Source organism: Sinocyclocheilus rhinocerous, unplaced genomic scaffold (assembly GCF_001515625.1).
Source record: "Sinocyclocheilus rhinocerous isolate Xijiao unplaced genomic scaffold, SAMN03320098_v1.1 scaffold1219, whole genome shotgun sequence".
NCBI classification, from domain to species: Eukaryota; Metazoa; Chordata; class Actinopteri; order Cypriniformes; family Cyprinidae; genus Sinocyclocheilus; species Sinocyclocheilus rhinocerous.
This window is the reverse complement of record NW_015634012.1, coordinates 310,804-331,734: the sequence shown is the minus strand read 5'-3', so window position 1 is coordinate 331,734 and position 20,931 is coordinate 310,804. Positions and strand designations below refer to the sequence as shown.

General features: G+C 37.1%; 1 protein-coding gene across 1 annotated transcript in view; it reads left to right on the top strand.

Moving 5' to 3' along the window:
• LOC107744976 (adhesion G protein-coupled receptor L1-like) overlaps positions 1-20,576 on the top strand; it is a 29,784-nt gene extending 9,208 nt beyond the window's left edge. The window contains exons 6-14 of the mRNA XM_016558810.1: positions 595-815; positions 2,188-2,254; positions 2,905-2,996; positions 3,100-3,268; positions 4,839-4,994; positions 5,081-5,177; positions 16,553-16,675; positions 19,085-19,102; positions 19,410-20,576. Coding sequence (XP_016414296.1) covers positions 595-815; positions 2,188-2,254; positions 2,905-2,996; positions 3,100-3,268; positions 4,839-4,994; positions 5,081-5,177; positions 16,553-16,675; positions 19,085-19,102; positions 19,410-20,305 — 1,839 coding nt within the window. The 3' untranslated portion in view covers positions 20,306-20,576. The remainder of the gene's footprint in view (positions 1-594; positions 816-2,187; positions 2,255-2,904; positions 2,997-3,099; positions 3,269-4,838; positions 4,995-5,080; positions 5,178-16,552; positions 16,676-19,084; positions 19,103-19,409) is intronic.
• The last annotated feature ends 355 nt before the right edge of the window (positions 20,577-20,931 follow it).

Sequence of the window (20,931 nt, the reverse complement as noted above, 5' to 3'; positions counted from 1 at the left end):
GCTTCTCTTCTGTTGTTCACATCTTTTCTCTTAAGAAATTTACTTCCCGTCAGGCTCAGTGCACAAATGGTGCCAAGCACGACTTGAGTCATGAATATTAATAATGTTATGTGACGTTCGCACTGATTTGCTGAAAGGTGGATGTTTTTAGGTGAGTGCACTTGCAATAGTGGGATCACTGTTTGCCGCCTGTGCATTCGTTCAGCCAGTCAATTGGCAGATACTTCTGCTGGAAGGCCTTTTATGTGCCAGCTACATTTTCTTTTCCTTCACACTGCAGCCCAGCTTTTGTTTATTTTTGGAGGAAATAGGAATAGGAAATGTTGGAGGACAGAGTTTTATGCTAAAAGTCAGTGGAAGTCAGTGGTCACCAAACCTGTTTAGTTACATTCTTCCAAATATGTTATTTTCTGTTCCACAGAAGAAAGAAAGTCATACAGGTTTGAAAAAACATGAAGGGGAGTAAATGATCATTTTTGGATGGACTATTCCTTTTATGTTCATAGTCACTATGCAAGTATCGTTAAATTTACATATCATTTACTCTGATATGTTTCTCACTAACCCCTCTTCCCTCTTTTTGTCCGAATACAGATTGCATGCCCCATTTTTGCGGGCCTGCTGCATTTCTTCTTCCTGGCTGCGTTCTCCTGGATGTGTCTGGAGGGAATCCAGCTGTATCTGATGCTGGTGGAGGTCTTTGAGAGCGAATACTCCCGAAAGAAATACTACTACCTGTGCGGCTACTGCTTTCCCGCCCTTGTGGTGGGCATCTCAGCAGCCATTGATTACCGCAGCTATGGGACTAAGAAAGCGTACGTGTGAAGCAGTCTATTTGCATTCGGCCATACAAGGGCTGTTGGTTTCTGAGCAGCAGACGCGACCCCCTCTTTAAACAATTTGTTTCATTTAAATGGAGTCCAGCAAAATGGCTCTCTGGGAGTTAAATTCCATACAGTACAGTATCATCTTTCACTAGGAAACGTACACTGGTATTATGTAGTTTGGAGTTCAGTTGGACATTGGTCGCTGTCATGTGATCCTGGCCTAACCAAGGTCATCATGTGAATTATAAATGAAGCCAGTTAAAGATGTTGCAAGCACTCTTTTTTGGAATAGCACGCATAAATCTGACAGATCCTGCTGTGATAATTCACTTTACAAGAACACGTCTCAAAGCTGCATCTCACACTATTTTTAACATTACATCGGAAAACTAATCTTATGTAGGGTTTCCACGTTCATGGAAAACCTTATTTTTATAATACAATTTTTAAAACCTAGTTTATAATCTAATAAATAAAATATGACCCTGGACCACAAAACCAGTCTTAAGTCGCTGGGGTATATTTGTAGCAATAGCCAAAAATACATTGTATGGGTCAAAATGATTGATTTTTCTTTTATGCCAAAAATCATTAGGACATTAAGTAAAGATCATGTTCCTTGAAGATATTAAACTGTATCGCACGTGTGCTACAGTGGTAAATTTATTCATCGCACAGTCCAGTTTTTTCGTAGCACGTGCGACATATATGTCGCACTGTACAGCCCTGATATATATATATATATATATATGGTTAAAAGTTATATAAATCCATTGGTCAAAAGTGTGGGAACCCTAATTTTACTTCTTTGTTTTTGCTAACATTGGGTTGACTGTCATCTCTTTGAAGGGCGGGATTTTGGTGAGAAGGTGTGGTCTAATTTATTGTCTAGCGGAAGTAAAAAAATCGCTTACATACAGCACCTTTAACTGAGCTGATTACTGCATGTGTGTGTGTGTGTGTGTTGCTCCTCGTGTTTGTGTCCACACAAGTGTGTGTTGGTCTGTGTTTATGTGTGTGCGACTGTGGAAAAATAGCACAGCTGCAGACTTTTGAATGTTGACTACAGTGCAGAAAATGAGACGCTGACTCAGTGCACTAATGATTAAAAACTGAGCTTAACCTTCAACTAGACTTTTATTGCTCTTTTATTAGCTTGTTTTTATGCCAAAAAATATATTGTCATCTCGATAGTAAGAATATTTTAAGATATCTTGCAATTATTTCAAAGCAATCGATGATCAATACTGTGCTACTTCATAAAATGTATATGCGATTTTGCCTGTAATGAAGTAAGTGATCATTCTTTGAACAGTAAAATGTTACTGATAAAGTTATCACATGTGTGTTTTGTGTGTAGGTGCTGGTTGAGAGTGGATAACTACTTCATCTGGAGTTTTATCGGCCCTGTGTCCTTCATTATCATGGTATTGTTCTCTCCAAACCTTCAGCGCTCTCTCTGCTTTGCTCACAGAGTTTGTTCTTTTTTTTTCCTCCCTGAAAAGTGCTGCGCTAGTCATCTCAAACAAAGCACTTTTGTTCACCTATGGATCTGTTGCTGCTGACGACTATGTTTTGGCTGTAATATGCTTTATATGAGTGTGGAGCTTAGATTAGGTTTAGATATGGGAACTTGCTGACATTTTCGTAATTACAATATATTTTACTAATGCCTTAGCTCTGTTTTTGTTTTTATTAGTTTGTGAGAAAAAAAGTTTTTTATCTTTCTAAAGTTCTTTTCTTACTTGCATTGGATCTCTCATCTAACACGAACCGAGTGAATTTCTGTATAAATGCTCATATCACCATTCCCATGTAAATTGTTGAATTTAATTGCAGCAATTTAAAGTAGAATGATTTCACGAACAATTTACACAGAAATTCTGCTTGTGTTTTATGAATGAGTCTAATTGTTAGGAAGAAAGCAGTGTTTTAAATTGTCATTCCTGTGTAGATATTTTCTAAAGGGCTTGTCCTTTTTAATTGGCTTTAATTTGTGTCACAATGACATGGAAATTGTTTGTCTTCGTGGAGTCTTTAAGTTACATTTTTCTGTTGTCTTACCTTTGACCTTTAGTTAAACCTGGTGTTCCTCATGATAACACTCCACAAGATGGTCCGTAACTCATCCGCCCTCAAACCCGACTCCAGTCGCCTGGACAACATCAAGTGAGAGTCTTCCACCGCAAAAATATGCATTGTAGTCACATCATCTATGACGTTTTTTTGTTGTATGTTTATGTATTGTGAACGTGTGCATGTTTTCCCTCAGGTCCTGGGCTCTGGGGGCTATCGCACTGCTATTCCTCTTGGGTCTGACCTGGGCCTTCGGCCTCCTCTTCATCAATGAGAACACCGTCATCATGGCGTATCTTTTCACCACCTTTAATGCCTTCCAGGGCATGTTCATCTTCATCTTCCATTGTGCTCTACAGAAAAAGGTCAGTGACATTAATGTTTCATACCCAGATAATACTTTGGAGACACATTTGCTGCAAAATTTCCTCAGAAGTTACCTAAATATGGAAAAAGACAAAAACGGTGGTGTTAAAAATTCTCTTTTAGGAATAGCTTTGGGTTAGGATTCATCTGTACCATGATATTATTAGTTTTATAATTAGCTTTATTTAAAGGTGAAGGATGTAAGTTCTGCACGATTACTTGCACCAAAAGAAAAATACTGATTGTTTTCAAACAGGTTTTCAAGCACTCCATATTTCATTGTTCGACCAAATAAAGCCCCGCCCCCAAACACACGCCATTGGTTGAGCCCTGTGTTGAGGAAGCAGTTTTGAAACTCTAGTTTACCAAGCTACTTACTGTATAAAGTAGTTAAACAGCAGTCAAGCTATCTGAGCTATTAACAAAAAGTAGTTAAATGCATTGAGACTTTACAAGAAGGTACTACGTTATTAAATGTATATGTTAAAAAATTATATCATTAATTTTTACCATTAGAGCTTTTTTTTATCTGACACCGTAAGACACAATGTTTATGCTGACAGCATTAAACAAATACATTTATACAAAATACAAATAATAATACTGCAAATGTTTGAACCAGTAATTGCAACCAGCTTTTCTTTCCTATTGTGACATATATCGCTTATCGAATCAGACAAAAAAGGCAGGACAGGACTTTTGTCAAATTTTACTATTATGTGTTGGGGAAAAAATAGCTTGTTACTGTAAAATATACAGTATTTGCTGTAACAATACTGAAAAATACTAAAAATGTTAGTGACAGAAGTATGGAAATTACACTCCTTGTGAAAAAGTAGTGTGCTTAATTTTATTGAATGCAATTGTAGTGTACTTCAAATATATAAAAAAAAACTGTACTTGCAGATAATATAATATTAATGAATTAAAAGGCCACTTATGTGTACAGTACTTAAAGAGACACTTTCATGACTATGTTTGTAAACATACTTGAGTACACTTTTAAAAAATTCACATTTTTCACTAATTTCAAATTAAACATTTTGCATTAAAGTACATTGAAAATCTAATTAAAAATGTAATCTTTTCCCATGCTTTAAAGAAGTACACTTATTTTGATGTGTTGACTAACAAATTAAAGCATGTATAAAGTACTTGATTTTAATTTATATTACATTTAAAGTTAATATATTTTAAATGTACTTAAAATTGCATTAAAATATTTAAAATTGCAACTTCATCATTATAAACGTGTAATTACGAATACATGACAAAGTATTTTTTGACTACCATAAATGCTTGTCAGTAAATTCAGCAGTATACTTCATATTTCAAAGATAATGTAAGTAATTTTAAAATTACATATAAAGATGTACTTAAGTCCTACTAAGTGGGTCGAAAGCATTTTAAAGTAAAGCTAATTGCATTTACTATAAATTTAAACTATAATGCATTTTTATTTAATTGCAATTAATATGCAGTTATGTGTCTGAAAACATTACATATTATGTTTTCATGTAGATTAGTTGCTTTACCTACAGTAAGTGCTTAAGTGCAAATGTGTTTTAGGTGCATAAGGAGTACAGCAAGTGCCTGCGTCATTCTTACTGCTGCAGTCGCACCTCCACTACGAGCTCTCATGGATCGCTGAAGAATTCTGCCCTTCGTGCCAACAACCGCTACTACACCGGCAGCCAGGCACGTCATGCAGCGGTACACAGACAGGTGACACGCATGCACACTGACAGCATTGCTATTTATAGACTGCTGTTCTGTTCCATATACCAATTCACCTCGCTCACCTGTTTCAGAGTCGAATTCGTCGTATGTGGAACGACACGGTGCGAAAGCAGACAGAGTCATCCTTCATGGCTGGAGACATCAACAGCACTCCCACTCTCAACCGTGGTGAGACCATCCTTCTGCCTTAAAACTTTCCCAGCATGCACCAGAGTCCATCTGTACCTACGTGTCTGTGCTTAAATGGCCATTTTTTTCACTAAAGTCTCTTTCAAGAAAGTCAGTTCCCTCAGCGGCCATATTTGCTACATGTCTATTGTCGTGGCAATTTTCTATTTTCACACTTGTTTTGCACACACACACACACATTAAATAGATGTCCTGTTATCTCTCAGCTTATTGAAAACTCAAGCATATTGAAGCAAACTGTAGCACTCCGAGACAGTCTAAAGCACACTCTTTAGTACAGTGAAGCAAATAATACCGATAATAATAATAATAATTGAGATGAAAATAAAATTCCCTCCACACTATGCAGCTATTTCAGGCATCCATGACTAACTCCTATCTACTTGAAATGCTGAATTCTTAAAAACTGCTGGCTAAATTCACATTTAAACAGCATATTTTAGCATTAGCAGCAAAATCTGATATGAAAGGTCCCATAAATGTAGTTTCTTAAATAGCACGTAAATAGCATTAAGTTATTAAAAAGCATTAAAAAAAGCATATATTTCAGTTCGGTCCAGCCAATGTGCATATGCAATGTCAAGCCCGCGTCTCAGGACAATGACTGTCTCTATGGGAACCAAAGCTTCTGTGACTTTACCAATTGGCGATTGGCACTTTTATTTATAGCGCGGGACTTATTCCGCCATATTGCATGTTGCATTTTCTCCCATTCATAGTAATATAAGTGAACCGCCTTGGTATATATACAATCTTTGGGTTCTCTTATAATATTAGTAGTGTTTTTCTATGCAGCAGAACAGCCAGGTTTAGTTTTTCATTCATATTTTCTTCTATTTCTTTGACCCTTAGAATGAAATGGGCTATTTTTTGCTCTTTTCACATGTGAAATGAGAAACAGCGCTCACAAACAGGCTGTGGGTTTTGTTGTCGTGGTCAATTTTTTATTTTATTTTATTGTTCTGCCTATTTTATCATTAACAGCTTCTTTGCAAAGCCTGCATTACATTGAGACATATTCACCAATAATCTATGCTGAAATGCACCACACAAACTGTTAAAGTGTTTTGGCAGATTTTACCATATTTAAATTAGTTTAATTAAAATCTTTACTTGCTCATTACATTCAGTTTTTTTTTACCAGTGTTATTTAATTATTATATATATATACTATTATAGTATTAATAAATATTTTGAAAACTTTATTATTTCTATATTTGTAGCTTTTATTTTAATTTTAGTTTGTTTTAGTCGTGCTTTTGTCATTCTTATTAGTATTTTTTAATATTTCCATTTAGCTTTAATTTATTTTTATTTCAGTTTTAGTTTTGCTAATATTAGTACTTCAACTTCAACTTATTTTATTTCAGTTTTTTAAAGTTTTTTTCAACTTTACTTCAGCTAACAAAAAAATTATTTTTAATAATTTTTAATTTTAGTTATTAGTATTTAGTTATATCAATAACTGTTTTATAAGACCTTGATTTTTGCAGATTAGTTTTAATAAATTCATTTTTGAGTTCAAAAAGGCTTGTGTTCATAATACAGTGAACTCTCAAACAGATATTAGATTTTTTCATGATCTGGCCTTTTTAAATACGTTCAGCACTTAAATGTTGGACTGTAAAGGGAGACTACGCGATAGTTAATAGAGAAAGAATGCGAGAGGCAGGCTGTTTCCATCACCAGATCCTGAGTGTGGCGTCACCACCATTCTGATCATCCCAGGGATCAATGTTTGCCGTAAATAGCATTAAGTTATTAAAAAGCATTAAAAAAAGCATATATTTCAGTTCGGTCCAGCCAATGTGCATATGCAATGTCAAGCCCGCGTCTCAGGACAATGACTGTCTCTATGGGAACCAAAGCTTCTGTGACTTTACCAATTGGCGATTGGCACTTTTATTTATAGCGCGGGACTTATTCCGCCATATTGCATGTTGCATTTTCTCCCATTCATAGTAATATAAGTGAACCGCCTTGGTATATATACAATCTTTGGGTTCTCTTATAATATTAGTAGTGTTTTTCTATGCAGCAGAACAGCCAGGTTTAGTTTTTCATTCATATTTTCTTCTATTTCTTTGACCCTTAGAATGAAATGGGCTATTTTTTGCTCTTTTCACATGTGAAATGAGAAACAGCGCTCACAAACAGGCTGTGGGTTTTGTTGTCGTGGTCAATTTTTTATTTTATTTTATTGTTCTGCCTATTTTATCATTAACAGCTTCTTTGCAAAGCCTGCATTACATTGAGACATATTCACCAATAATCTATGCTGAAATGCACCACACAAACTGTTAAAGTGTTTTGGCAGATTTTACCATATTTAAATTAGTTTAATTAAAATCTTTACTTGCTCATTACATTCAGTTTTTTTTTACCAGTGTTATTTAATTATTATATATATATACTATTATAGTATTAATAAATATTTTGAAAACTTTATTATTTCTATATTTGTAGCTTTTATTTTAATTTTAGTTTAAGTTTTAGTCGTGCTTTTGTCATTCTTATTAGTATTTTTTAATATTTCCATTTAGCTTTAATTTATTTTTATTTCAGTTTTAGTTTTGCTAATATTAGTACTTCAACTTCAACTTATTTTATTTCAGTTTTTTAAAGTTTTTTTCAACTTTACTTCAGCTAACAAAAAAATTATTTTTAATAATTTTTAATTTTAGTTATTAGTATTTAGTTATATCAATAACTGTTTTATAAGACCTTGATTTTTGCAGATTAGTTTTAATAAATTCATTAGTTAGTTCAAAAAGGCTTGTGTTCATAATATAGTGAACTCTCAAACAGATATTAGATTTTTTCATGATCTGGCCTTTTTAAATACGTTCAGCACTTAAATGTTGGACTGTAAAGGGAGACTAAGCGATAGTTAATAGAGAAAGAATGCGAGAGGCAGGCTGTTTCCATCACCAGATCCTGAGTGTGGCGTCACCACCGTTCTGATCATCCCAGGGATCAATGTTTGCGGGAGGAGGGGGTGGGGGGTGAAGACAGAGAAGCCGCAGCTAAATCAACTGCCACTCTTTATGCTAATTCTATCCATTTTGTTTTTAATGAAGTGATTAGCCGCCGAATGAACGGGGGGTAATTACTCTAATTGAGGAGAATGACAGTAGCGTCCTCACTGCAGTGCGCCGATTGTTGCTTTCCGGGGACTTTAATCAAGGCGAGAAAGAGAGAAAGTACGAGACAGAAAGGCAGATCTAAACCATATAGCAGCAAAAAAAGAGAAGAATGGATTCCGGGGAGAGGAAACGGCTTTGTGCCGCGGGACAAAAAGTTTTTTGGATGTTACAAGAGTGACACTCAAGTGAGTCAAAAGACTCTCACAAGACACTCCAGTGAGATATTTACAGGAATTAAAGGCATGTTCAAAGGTTCAGTACAAGTGAATCTCTATCGACAGCATTTGTGGCATAATGTTCATCATTACTCAAGGTCTGCACTCTAAAATTCTCTTTATTTAAACAGGAGATATACACAAATAACAGAAGTTTCGGCTTGCTGCCTTCATCAGTGTGACAAGATCTCAGTAACTCAATGATTATATGAAGATCAACAATGACCCACAAGTGGTGGTAATTAGGTTTCCAAATTCACAGACTCCAGATCAGTTCAATTAAAGAAGGATCTGAAGCTAAAATGAACCAATATTTATTTACAATAGATTTAATCTTATGGCTATTTTTTTGTGTAGGTTGAAATATAATTTACTGAAAATTGTTCCTTCTGTTGTTTTTTTTGATAGTTCAATAACTGAAATCTCTCAGACTTTTTTACTTTTTCAACTGCTGAATGAAACCAAGTTTGTGGATAACCTCTTGAACAAAAACGATTCTTCAAAATTATTGACTGTTTCTCAAATTCCTCTTCTGAATCACAAATACGTCTAAGTCTATAGAGTTGACTTAATGGTAACCCTTTTTTCAGAGGCAGTGGGTGATGACTATCCGCAGACAATAATGTATTTTTGTCTGTTGGTTCACGGAACACTGTGGTGGAGATCTTGTTGTTTATATTTGATAACAAGTGCAGTTTCTGTGGTATGGTGGGGCCTGAAACCTGACTGAAATTATTCATAGAGATCATTAGTTCCATCTAATAGCAACAAATTTCAACAAAAGCTTAAACAAAAATCAATGGGGACAATAACACATCAGGCAAAAACATGCCGGTCATACACATTGCTCTCAAAAAAAAAATTTTTTTTTACAAGAAACATGAAAGATCAAAATCCTCATTTAAACCCAAAGGTGACATGGTGCTTAAATAAAACATCCAAGACGCCTCTCTTTCTAAGAATTCAAACAAATCCTCTTCACTTCCTTTCCAAATGAGAAAACAATCATCAATGTATCTTGCCCAGTGCTTAATGAAACTTCCAAAAGGATTATTATTGTAAATAAAATCCAATTCAAATTTACCCATGAACAGGTTAGCATAACTTGGTGCTAGATGTGTGCCCATAGCGGTACCTTGTGTCTGGAGGTAATACTCTTTGTCAAACAAAAAATAATTGTTGGTTAAAATGAATTTGGTCAAATCCAAGATATACTGTGAAGGTAATCTTGGATTCTGTAGGGTTTTGAGAAATAATCTAAAGATTCTAAACCTTCTTTGTGTGGAATTGAGGTGTACAAAGATGTTACATCTAGTGTTACTAACCAATCTTGGTCATCTAAATTGGAATAGGGTTGTAGTTTAGTTAAAAATCTGTTGTATCTCTCAAATAAGAAGGCAATTGTTTCACTAGTGGTTGTAAATAATAATCTATAAATATAGACAATTTTTCAGTGAGGGAGCCAGTGCCAGATACTATAGGTTGATAAGGAGGATCTACAATAGATTTGTGTATTTTGGGTAAAGCATAAAGCACTGGGACAACTGGATGATGATTTGTTAACCATTTGGATTCTTGTTCTGTTATCCATTTCTCTACAACACCACTTTTTAACATCCTATCTATCTGGGATTTATAGTTGATGGTAGGATTAAACATTAGTTTTTTATAACATGAAGAATCACCAAGCATTGTTTTTACTTTAGAGATATATTTATCTGTATTTTGTATAACTATAGCTCCTCCTTTGTCTGCTTTTTGAATTATAATTGTTCTATCATTTTTTAAATCCTTTAAAGCTTCTTTTTGAACTTTGTTTAGATTCTTCAACTCAAACTTAGGTTTTTCCATCAACATTTTATCTATATCATTCTCTACCAGTCGACAAAATGTGTTCACAGAGGGATTGGAGATATGGGGTGTAAAGGTACTTTTAGGCTTAAATTGATTAATGACTGTTGTACCAGTACTGATAGAACAAAAAAAAAAACGTTTTAATTTCACATTTCTCATAAACTTAAACAGTTCAATCTTAATTAACTAAGAAAGGATCAGTTCTTGGAGTTGGAACAAAAGATAAACCTTTACTGAGAATTTGGACATGTCATCTTCTCTCTCTCTGTTTTCAGTAGGGTTTACCTCACACGTCTTTTTTCCCCTCGAGCCTCTTCTAGTTGGACGCCTCTTCTGGTGCGTGTTCTTTGGGAGCGATGTGGAGTTGCCAAAAAAGGCCTCACAGTGGTAGAAGATGTTGTAGAAGAAGAAAGGTTGGATTCACTGGAGTCTGAGGGTTCATCCCGTGAGCGCAATGCATGATGTTTCCAGACATCCATCTGTAGATCTTGTTGTCCTTATAATCCATTGTATCACGTCTAAATTTGCGGAGTTTGAAAGTGGTCAGATCATCTCGGAATTTCTTCAGTTGTTCCTGGATGTTCGATTGTAGTTCATCTAGTTTCTCCTTGTTGTATGCAGATTTTCACATTCCAGGATAGAGGTTTTTACAGAAGAAAGTATGTTCGACGATTAATAACATCAAATCAAATGAACAGTGGTTCAGAATTTCACACCAGATTTGACAAAACTCCGGATTTTCTTTGCCAATGGTAGGAGCTTTTTCAATTCGAAGACCTCTGGGAATGCATCCGCATTGATGATATTCACTCAAAGTTTTAGTGTATAGTTCAAAGCGTGTCTTTTTTTGATGCAGTCGCAAAAGTCTTTCTTTTAAAGAATCAATCAAATTGCTGGGATGCTTGTTTTATCTTGTTTAAAACTCTAAAAGGCTTTTACTTTCAATGCAGAAGATAAAACAATAATTTTATATCCCAGCAATGCAGATAATTTTGAAGAAAGCTGTATGGAATCATTTGATTCTTTAAAAGAATTCTGAACCACTGTTCATTTGATTTGATGTTATTAATACATTGATGTATGTTGGAAAAACTTTGAGGCCATTGAGAATTAGAATCAGTGAACATAAATCAGCAATTCGTAGACGTGATGTTACTTCTCCAGTGGCCAGACACTTTATTGAATATAATCATAGTATTGAACAACTGAAATGTATAGGAATTGAGAAAATAATGAATCCTCGCCGGGGTGGAGATATTAATAAAAGACTCTTACAAAGAGAGGCGTCTTGGATGTTTTATTTAAAGACCATGTCACCTTTGGGTTTAAATGAGGATTTTGATCTTTCATGTTTCTTGTAAAAAAAAATTTTTTTTTTGAGAGCAATGTGTATGACCGGCATGTTTTTGCCTGATGTGTTATTGTCCCCATTGATTTTTGTTTAAGTTTTTTTGTTGAAATTTGTTGCTGTTATAGATGGAACTGATCTGGAGTCTGTGAATTTGGAAACCTAATTACCATCACCTCTGGGTCATTGTTGGTCTTCATATAATCATTGAGTTACCGAGATCTTGTCACACTGATGAAGGCAGCAAGCCGAAACGTCTCTTATTTGTATTTATCTCCTGTTTAAAGGGGTCATATGATGCGATTTCAAGTTTTTCTTTCTCTTTGATGTGTTACAAGCTCTTGGTGCATAAAGAAGATCTGTAAAGTTGCAAAGACTAAAGTCTCAAATCCAAAGAGATATTCTTTATAAAAGTTAAGTCAGCCACACCTACCTAAAACGGCTCGTTCTAACACGCCCCCACATATCTACGTCAATATGTGGAACAACCCAAAAAAAAAAAAAACTTTTTAATTTCACATTTCTCATGAACTAAGAAAGGATCAGTTCTTGGAGTTGGAACAAAAGATAAACCTTTACTGAGAATTTGGACATGTCATCTTCTCTCTCTCTGTTTTCAGTAGGGTTTACCTCACACGTCTTTTTTCCCCTCGAGCCTCTTCTAGTTGGACGCCTCTTCTGGTGCGTGTTCTTTGGGAGCGATGTGGAGTTGCCAAAAAAGGCCTCACAGTGGTAGAAGATGTTGTAGAAGAAGAAAGGTTGGATTCACTGGAGTCTGAGGGTTCATCCCGTGAGCGCAATGCATGATGTTTCCAGACATCCATCTGTAGATCTTGTTGTCCTTATAATCCATTGTATCACGTCTAAATTTGCGGAGTTTGAAAGTGGTCAGATCATCTCGGAATTTCTTCAGTTGTTCCTGGATGTTCGATTGTAGTTCATCTAGTTTCTCCTTGTTGTATGCAGATTTTCACATTCCAGGATAGAGGTTTTTACAGAAGAAAGTATGTTCGACGATTAATAACATCAAATCAAATGAACAGTGGTTCAGAATTTCACACCAGATTTGACAAAACTCCGGATTTTCTTTGCCAATGGTAGGAGCTTTTTCAATTCGAAGACCTCTGGGAATGCATCCGCATTGATGATATTCACTCAAAGTTTTAGTGTATAGTTCAAAGCGTGTCTTTTTTTGATGCAGTCGCAAAAGTCTTTCTTTTAAAGAATCAATCAAATTGCTGGGATGCTTGTTTTATCTTGTTTAAAACTCTAAAAGGCTTTTACTTTCAATGCAGAAGATAAAACAATAATTTTATATCCCAGCAATGCAGATAATTTTGAAGAAAGCTGTATGGAATCATTTGATTCTTTAAAAGAATTCTGAACCACTGTTCATTTGATTTGATGTTATTAATACATTGATGTATGTTGGAAAAACTTTGAGGCCATTGAGAATTAGAATCAGTGAACATAGAGGTAGATATGTGGGGGCGTGTTAGAACGAGCCGTTTTAGGTAGGCGTGGCTGACTCTTAACTTTTATAAGGAATATCTCTTTGGATTTGAGACTTTAGTCTTTACAACTTTACAGATCTTCTTTATGCACCAAGAGCTTGTAACACTCCAAAGAGAAAGGAAAAAATGAAATCGCATCATATGACCCCTTTAAGCTTTTGTTGAAATTTGTTGCTATTAGATGGAACTGATCTGGAGTCTGTGAATTTGGAAACCTAATTACCACCACCTGTGGGTCATTGTTGATCTTCATATAATCATTGAGTTACTGAGATCTTGTCACACTGATGAAGGCAGCAAGCTGAAACGTCTGTTATTTGTATTTATCTCCTGTTTAAATAAAGAGAATTTTAGAGTGCAGACCTTGAGTAACGTTTAATATAAGAAATAGGTCTTTGCACCTACAAAAGCTGGGAGAGCGCAGTGAGTGTTGAGATTGGCATAATGTTCATTAACACAGAACACAATTTTGACTCTTTTAGAAATTATTGATACCATCGATCTGAAGGGTTTAACAGCATAATGTGAAATTTTCCCCAAAAATGAAAAATTACTATTTTTTTCCTCATCGGAACAGATTTGGAGAAATTTAACATCACCAATGGATCCTCTGCAGTGAATGGGTGCCGTCAGAATGAGAGTCCAAACAGCTGATAAAAACATCACAATAATCCATACCACTCCAGTCCATCGATTAATGTCTTGTGAAGTGAAAATCTTTGTGTTTGTAAGAAACAAATTCATCAAGGTGTTTTTCCCTTCAAACCGTTGCTACTGGCTAAAAAGCAAATCCTCTATCCGTAATATTGATTTCTTAAGTGAAAAGGTTCTCTGAATTTTTTTTTTTCTCACTGTTTACAACCAAAAGAGTCCAAAACATTTCTAAACAAACATGTTGGTGCATTTTGATGTGAGAGGACAACAGGAATGGACTTTTTAAACTGAAACACGTGTTATTATGGATTATGGGCTCATATTTTTGCCAAAAAGCAACAGTTTAATGTTAAAACACCTTGATGGATTTGTGTAGAAATTATTTTTGCTCAGAAATTGAACTGAATGATGAAAACACAATGTACTGAATGTTAAAGTAGAAAGACTGAAATTGTATTTTCTTGTAAAACATACTCTGATAATCTTGGCTTTGATTTACAACTTTGAAAAATATTTTTTACAGAGTACAAACACTCAGCATTTCGCCTCACAAGACATTAACTGATGGACTGGAGTTGTGTGGATTACTTGTAGATTACTGTGCTGTTTTTATCAGCTGTTTGGACTCTCGTTCTGACGGCACCCATTCACTGCAGAGGATCCATTGGTGAGCAAGGGATGCTCCAAATCTGAGCAAGGGAAAATTTCTCCAAATCTGTTCCAATGAAGAAACAAACTCATCTACATCTTGTGTGTCTCAAGCGTTAGTACATTCAGTACATTTTCATTTTTGGGTGAATCATTCTTATGAAGCAATTGCACTGAATTATCCATTCAGTGAAATCTTTGTTTCAGGTGGGACTACTTTTCTAGATGGATGAACATTTGGTTATGTGCTATTGACATAATTTCTGTGGGCAGAGTTTGTGCCATGTAAAATAGTGCTTGACAAATCTGGAATCTGTATTGCATATTAAAAATTAACAGGTTTTCTCTCAAGTCAAATCATGTTTAGTTCATCTTTTACGCAGCTTAAATGGTACTGTGGGGATTTAGCAGCATTACATGGTCATGACAACAATGTTGACAGATTGAATAGGTCACACTAGTTTCATGTTTAAGTCTTGTGTGCTTAACAGTGTGTTTACTACATTGTGTCAGACTTTAATGAGGAATGAGCTGGAATTCTTTTCTGTAATCAATTTTATGCCACAAATGCTGGTGGCACAGCTTTACTTTTATTAAACCTGGAACATTCCTGCAAGAGGTAAGAAATGTGTGTAGTATGTGTGTAAAAATGACGAGCGCACATCTAAAATTAATTCTTGAGGCGGTCCTCTCTGATAGATGATAGCGCGAGAGCGCAAGGTTGCACTTTGCCTCAGTCCACTCGATGTCATACTGGCCTCTTTTTAATTTCATGGCATTTCTGTCTGAAAGCCCCGGGCTGCAGCTCTGCGTCTGCATTATGGCCCATACTGAATGTTCCATTTCTCTGAGTCACATTTGTCTACTGCAAGCGTTCACATTTCACTGGGAAATGAACCCACATTTCAGTGGCTGCTCTGTGGAACTACATAATGGCAAATATTACCATTTCCCTCCCAATGACTCCATTTGACAGTGAGGCATGGAATTACGCTCCACAACTACTCTTCAAATACATTTCGGCTTCACTGCAAATAAACACTTCATCAAATCAGCCATTACGGCATCACACAGCGACATTAGGGATTTTTTTTTGTGAAATGTCAAACACAATGAACACACTGTGGATTCTGCTTAGCCTTATTGTGAAGTGCAAATAGCCATTCCATGTTCATAATATGTATTATTCCTTTAAAACTGATAGTTCCTGCATCCTGAATGCTCATTGTCTGTTACGTTTCAGCCACGGTAAAATGCACAATATATTAACAGGTTTGATGTGAAACAGCTCTTTATACCACTATACACCAGACTATTGATCTTACTTTAGATGTCAGTGACTAGCAGAAGTATGCCACTTTTCTGAACAGAAATTTTGTGAAAAACTAACATTATGATTTTTAGAAAACAAGTAATATAGGGTCCACCCCTAACCCCTCTCCTAAGCATACTGGGAGTTTTGAGCAATTCGTTACTGTTTTGTACACATTGCCATATTATTATAATTCATATGCATTTTGAGAGAGGGGCGCTTTTGGTTAATTTTGGAAAACGGGCAGGGGCTTGAGCCCCCAAAGCACCCCCCTCTGCAAGTGCCTGACCGTATATTTAAGATCCTTTACTCCTACTCCATACATAAACTTAACAACTACCTTAGTATAACTATTATTAAGCAGCAAATTAGGAGTTTATTGAGGCAAAAGTCATAGTTAATAGTTAGTTAATAGTGAGAATTGGTCCCAAAACTAAAGTGTGACCACATATACTGTACATATCTATACAAATTAGCTACAAATGTAAACATTTGCCAAAAGACTCTGTTGGTCTAACATGACCTCATAGCAGTGTGTATATTCACAGCATACCTGTAGCATGGCCTTCAGTACCTTGCTGCTTAAATAACGTTTATAATGTAGGATTTTATAAAAATGGTATGACTTTATGATGTGAAGAATTTTTTTCTTTTCCTTTTTAGGTACAATGGGGAACCATCTTCTGACGAACCCTGTGCTGCAAACCCGTACAGGAACCTCTCCTTATAACACGCTGCTGGCTGAGACGTTTACCCCGCCCTCGCCTGGAGTCTTCAACTCTACTGGTAAGTGTGGGTCGACTTTAGTTTGCATTGGAAAGAAAATCACAAATGATTTCACTTTAGTATCTTAATTATTTATCATGTAGAGTCTCAGAACTGTTTAAGTCTCAAACTGTGCTCAAATTTGCCCAAATGCCAAATAAAGTTGTATTTAATTAATCAAAGGTAGCTATTTCGTAGTTCCTTTTATGTTGAACATACTAACTTGCCTTGGATGTTTCTCCTAAATCCTCTTAGGAGAAACAAAGATTCTGATATGATGATTTGCTGCTCAGTAAACATTTCTTATTATTATCAATGTTGAAAACAGTTGTGCTGCTTAATATATGTGTGGAAACTGTGATTTTTTTTTTTTTCAGGATTCTTTGAAGAATAGAAAGTTCAAAACAAAAGCATTTATTTGAAATCGAAATCTTTATTAACATACTGAAAATGTCTTTACTCTCATTTTTGATCCATTTAATGTGTGTGTGTATACACACACACATACATACACATTTGAGTTCAGAAACTTAACTTCTTAATTAAACTTTTTAGCTATGAATGTCCTCTGAGCAATAAAAAAAATCCTCTGTATTTTTTTATTTTTATTAGTATCATTATTGTATATGCAGTTGCCACAGTGTGTGTAAGTGTCACCGGTGGTATTCATGTGCTGTGATCTGTGCACTCTTGTGCATATGCTGTGTGTGTGTGTAGGTCTGTGCGTCTCCCTCCGCGTGTGAGTTTACACCCTGTCGGTCTGTCAGTGTGATTCAGAGGGGTGGACAGGGACTGACCATCTGGCCAGCGTTTTAATCCCTCCTGCTGGAAAGACAGACCAGAGCATTGATTAAAGCTAGGGCTGAAGTTGAGTGACTGACAGCGGAGCGAGAAAGGAGAGTGTTCCCTTGAGATTCGACACAGAGTATCGGCATAGCTGTGTCCGTGCCGCGCACGCATACTGCCCAGGCTTCGCTCTCTCGCCATACCGTTCGCCTTCGTGTGCCGATTGAAAGGCAGCGAGAGAGAAAGATAGCTGCGGTTCCCATGTCAGTGTGGTGAAATTTAAGACAGCGTCTCTGTTGAATATTTTAAACGTTCCCTCTCTGTGTAATGTGTCAGGCTGACGGTGCGCCACTTGGCTCGGCTGAGAGGACATTTTTAGAATGCTTATGGAGAGGAAGTAGGAGGAGGGCCTCATTAGAATGTCTAATTACTCTCTCTCTCTCTGCACAGAGGAGCGTTGATTAAAATCATACCGGGCATTAATATTTAAACCCGCGCATGCCTTGGTGTGTGCCACCTCACGCATCTCCTGCGTTCAATGCACGCCGACGAGTTAAAAGCATATCACAATATCTCGGGCGTGTGAAATAAACATGGTCTTGAATTTATGAGGATGAAGTGTGAATAACATCTCGCCGAATAAGGATCATGCCAAAACCAAACAATAAAGCTCCATTTCTAAACTCCCCAAAAAGGGTGAGATACTGATCCTCAGTCCACAGAATCAGACACTGCCCCAAAACTAAACAACTGTAGTTCCACTGCTTTCATACTTTATCTAGCGAGTAGAGGTGTGGCGTGACCAAACACTACATCACTGTTTTTAATGTAAGTCTCTGAGGGAAAGCTGAGGGAATGGTAAAAACTCACTCACATAAAATTGCCCTCTCTCTCTGTCTCTCTCGCATGTAGCATTCTAGTCAAGTCTAAAAAAATGTGTGTAGATTCTAAAGAAATATTCTAAACAAAAAAATTTTTTTTGTTGTATTTAGTATAAATGTATTTATACTTATATTTAGTATGCATGTATTAAGATATTAATTTAAATCCACAGCAAAATAAGACTGATACATTTCTAAATTATTTAATTGGATACTTAATTTGATTTTATTTATAGAAATATGCACTCAAAAAAATTAAACTCACTCACTCTCATGTTGTTCCAAACCATGACTTTATTTCTTTTATGAAACACAAAATAAGATATTTTGGGGAATGTTTAAACTGTTTTGTTTTGTTTATAAATACAACAAAAATCACTTTTTTGTTTTAAATGTAGACAGACAGGTTTGGAACAACATGAGGGTGAGTAAATGATAATAGAATTATCATTTTGGGTGAACTGTCACTTTAAGTAATTCACTGTAGTTTACTACTTTTGATTATAGCTGATAGAATAACTAACTACATTTTGAAATCAGTATGTTATTGTGAATGAGATGATTGATGTCCATTGTTGTCTCTTTATAGCTACTACATTATTTCATCAATAGAGTTCCTAAGTGTGACATTTGTTTATGCCAACATTCAAGAAAAAGAAGGCAGTTTCATGTAAAGCCCAAGTCAGAAACAAATCATTGATCACTTTTGTTGTCTTTCTTTTGTCTCGCTTTGCCCTTACATTGCCTCACCTTGGATCCACAGGAACTTTCCGTGACCCAAGTAAGACTTTTCACTTTAAGGCTTATGGCTATTTTCAGTGTTTTATAGGCTAATTTTGCTGAATGATAACCTCTTCACATGTGGAGTGAAGCCTTGCTTCTATGTACACAATTTACGTCCCTGGTAATAACTTGCCTCTGTCCATAAGCCTATTAATCTTGTGATGGAAGTTACGTTCCCCATTATTGATTTAATCCCGGATTCTGTTGCTGTGAATTCCCATCTTGATTAAAATAGGTAATGAAGTGCTCACTTCTCCCTCCTCCTTTTTCATTTGCTTACCACCTCTCATTTGCTCTCTCAACAGAGAGCACACTGTCTAAGAACCGAGATCATGGAGGCATGGAGACGCTACCTCTGAATGGGAACTTCAACAACAGCTATTCACTGCGTAGTGTCGGGGGTTCGGGAGCTCCCGGGGGCAGCTGTGACTTCCTGGGAGGTGGAGGTGGAGATAGCCCCCCTCCCCTACTCAATCCCCACGGTTCCGAAACTCTCGGTGGCATACAGAGAAACCTCTCAGACGCAGCAGCTTTCGAGAAGATGATCATATCTGAACTTGTGCACAATAATCTCCGAGGCAGTGGAGGGGCTGGGGGCGGTGACAGAACATGTGGTAGCCTGGTCAGAGGACATGGGCACATGGGAATGGGGCGGGGCGGAGGCGCGGCAGAGCCGGCGATAGGCATGGAGAATGACGAAGACTTTCGTTCGAGAGAAGCACGACAGCGCACGCCGCAAGACGTGGAACTGCTGTACAAGGCTCTGGAGGAGCCCCTGCTGCTGCAGCGTGCCCAGTCCGTGCTCTACCAGAGTGACCCAGAGGAGTCCGAAAGCTACACAGCCGACCTGACCGAGAGTTTGGGCCACAGCGGTCACAGCGGCCAAAGTGCAGCAGGCCAGGGCCACAACGGAGCCCCCGATTCACCTGCGCGGGACTCCCTCTACACCAGCATCACCAACCTGCGAGATTCACCCTACCCCGACAGCAGCCCAGAGCCGCTAGAGGTGGTTCCGCGCTCGGCTCAGCCTCCGGAGGAGCTGTACTACAGCTCGGGTCGGCCTGCCATAGGCTCCCGCGGAGCCCCCATGCAGACCTTCTACCAGGCTCCACCTAGGAGACCGAGCACTGAAGCCCACCCCACCCCTGAGCCCCCTCACAGCGAGGGAGATGGACAGATGCAGCTGGTCACAAGCCTGTGACTACGAGGAAGAGGTGGAGGAGACAGAGCGCCACAGGGTCTGATGCAAAGTGCCGATGGCGATGATGGACTCATCTCCTGTCTCTGACGCCCTCCTTATGTCTGGTTGCCTTTTTGCTCTTTCATTTGTTTTGAAGTAAGAGGTAAGGAAAGCCTAAACAGGGAGAGCGACAGAGAGGTTTGTCTCCATGGCAGCAGGCTCTCTGAAGTGCTGTGTAACCACTCTGCCCTCTCATCAGCATCATTTTCTCCTCCATCCTCACACACACACACACACACACATAGAGAAACAGCGAGTCCAACTATCTGCCTTCTCTCAATGGGCGTCTCTGCCTTCAGCTCTCTCTGCTCCAAAAATATCGTCAAACATCACACTGGGCTTCTATTTCTGTGTTTTATTTCAAGTCATATCTTTAAAATGTTGCTTTTGCGTAACTCCTTACCTTCACTTCACTTTCCTTTCTCTGTCTTTCTCCATCATTATTTGATGAGAGCTGTTACATGAGGAAATGGGGGTATGCCATTATACTGCAAGTGACAAAAATCTCTCTGAAAGCTCTTCAGTGTTGCCAAAAATAACTGTTTTTGAGCCAGGACACAAACTGGAATCTACACACGCACACACTC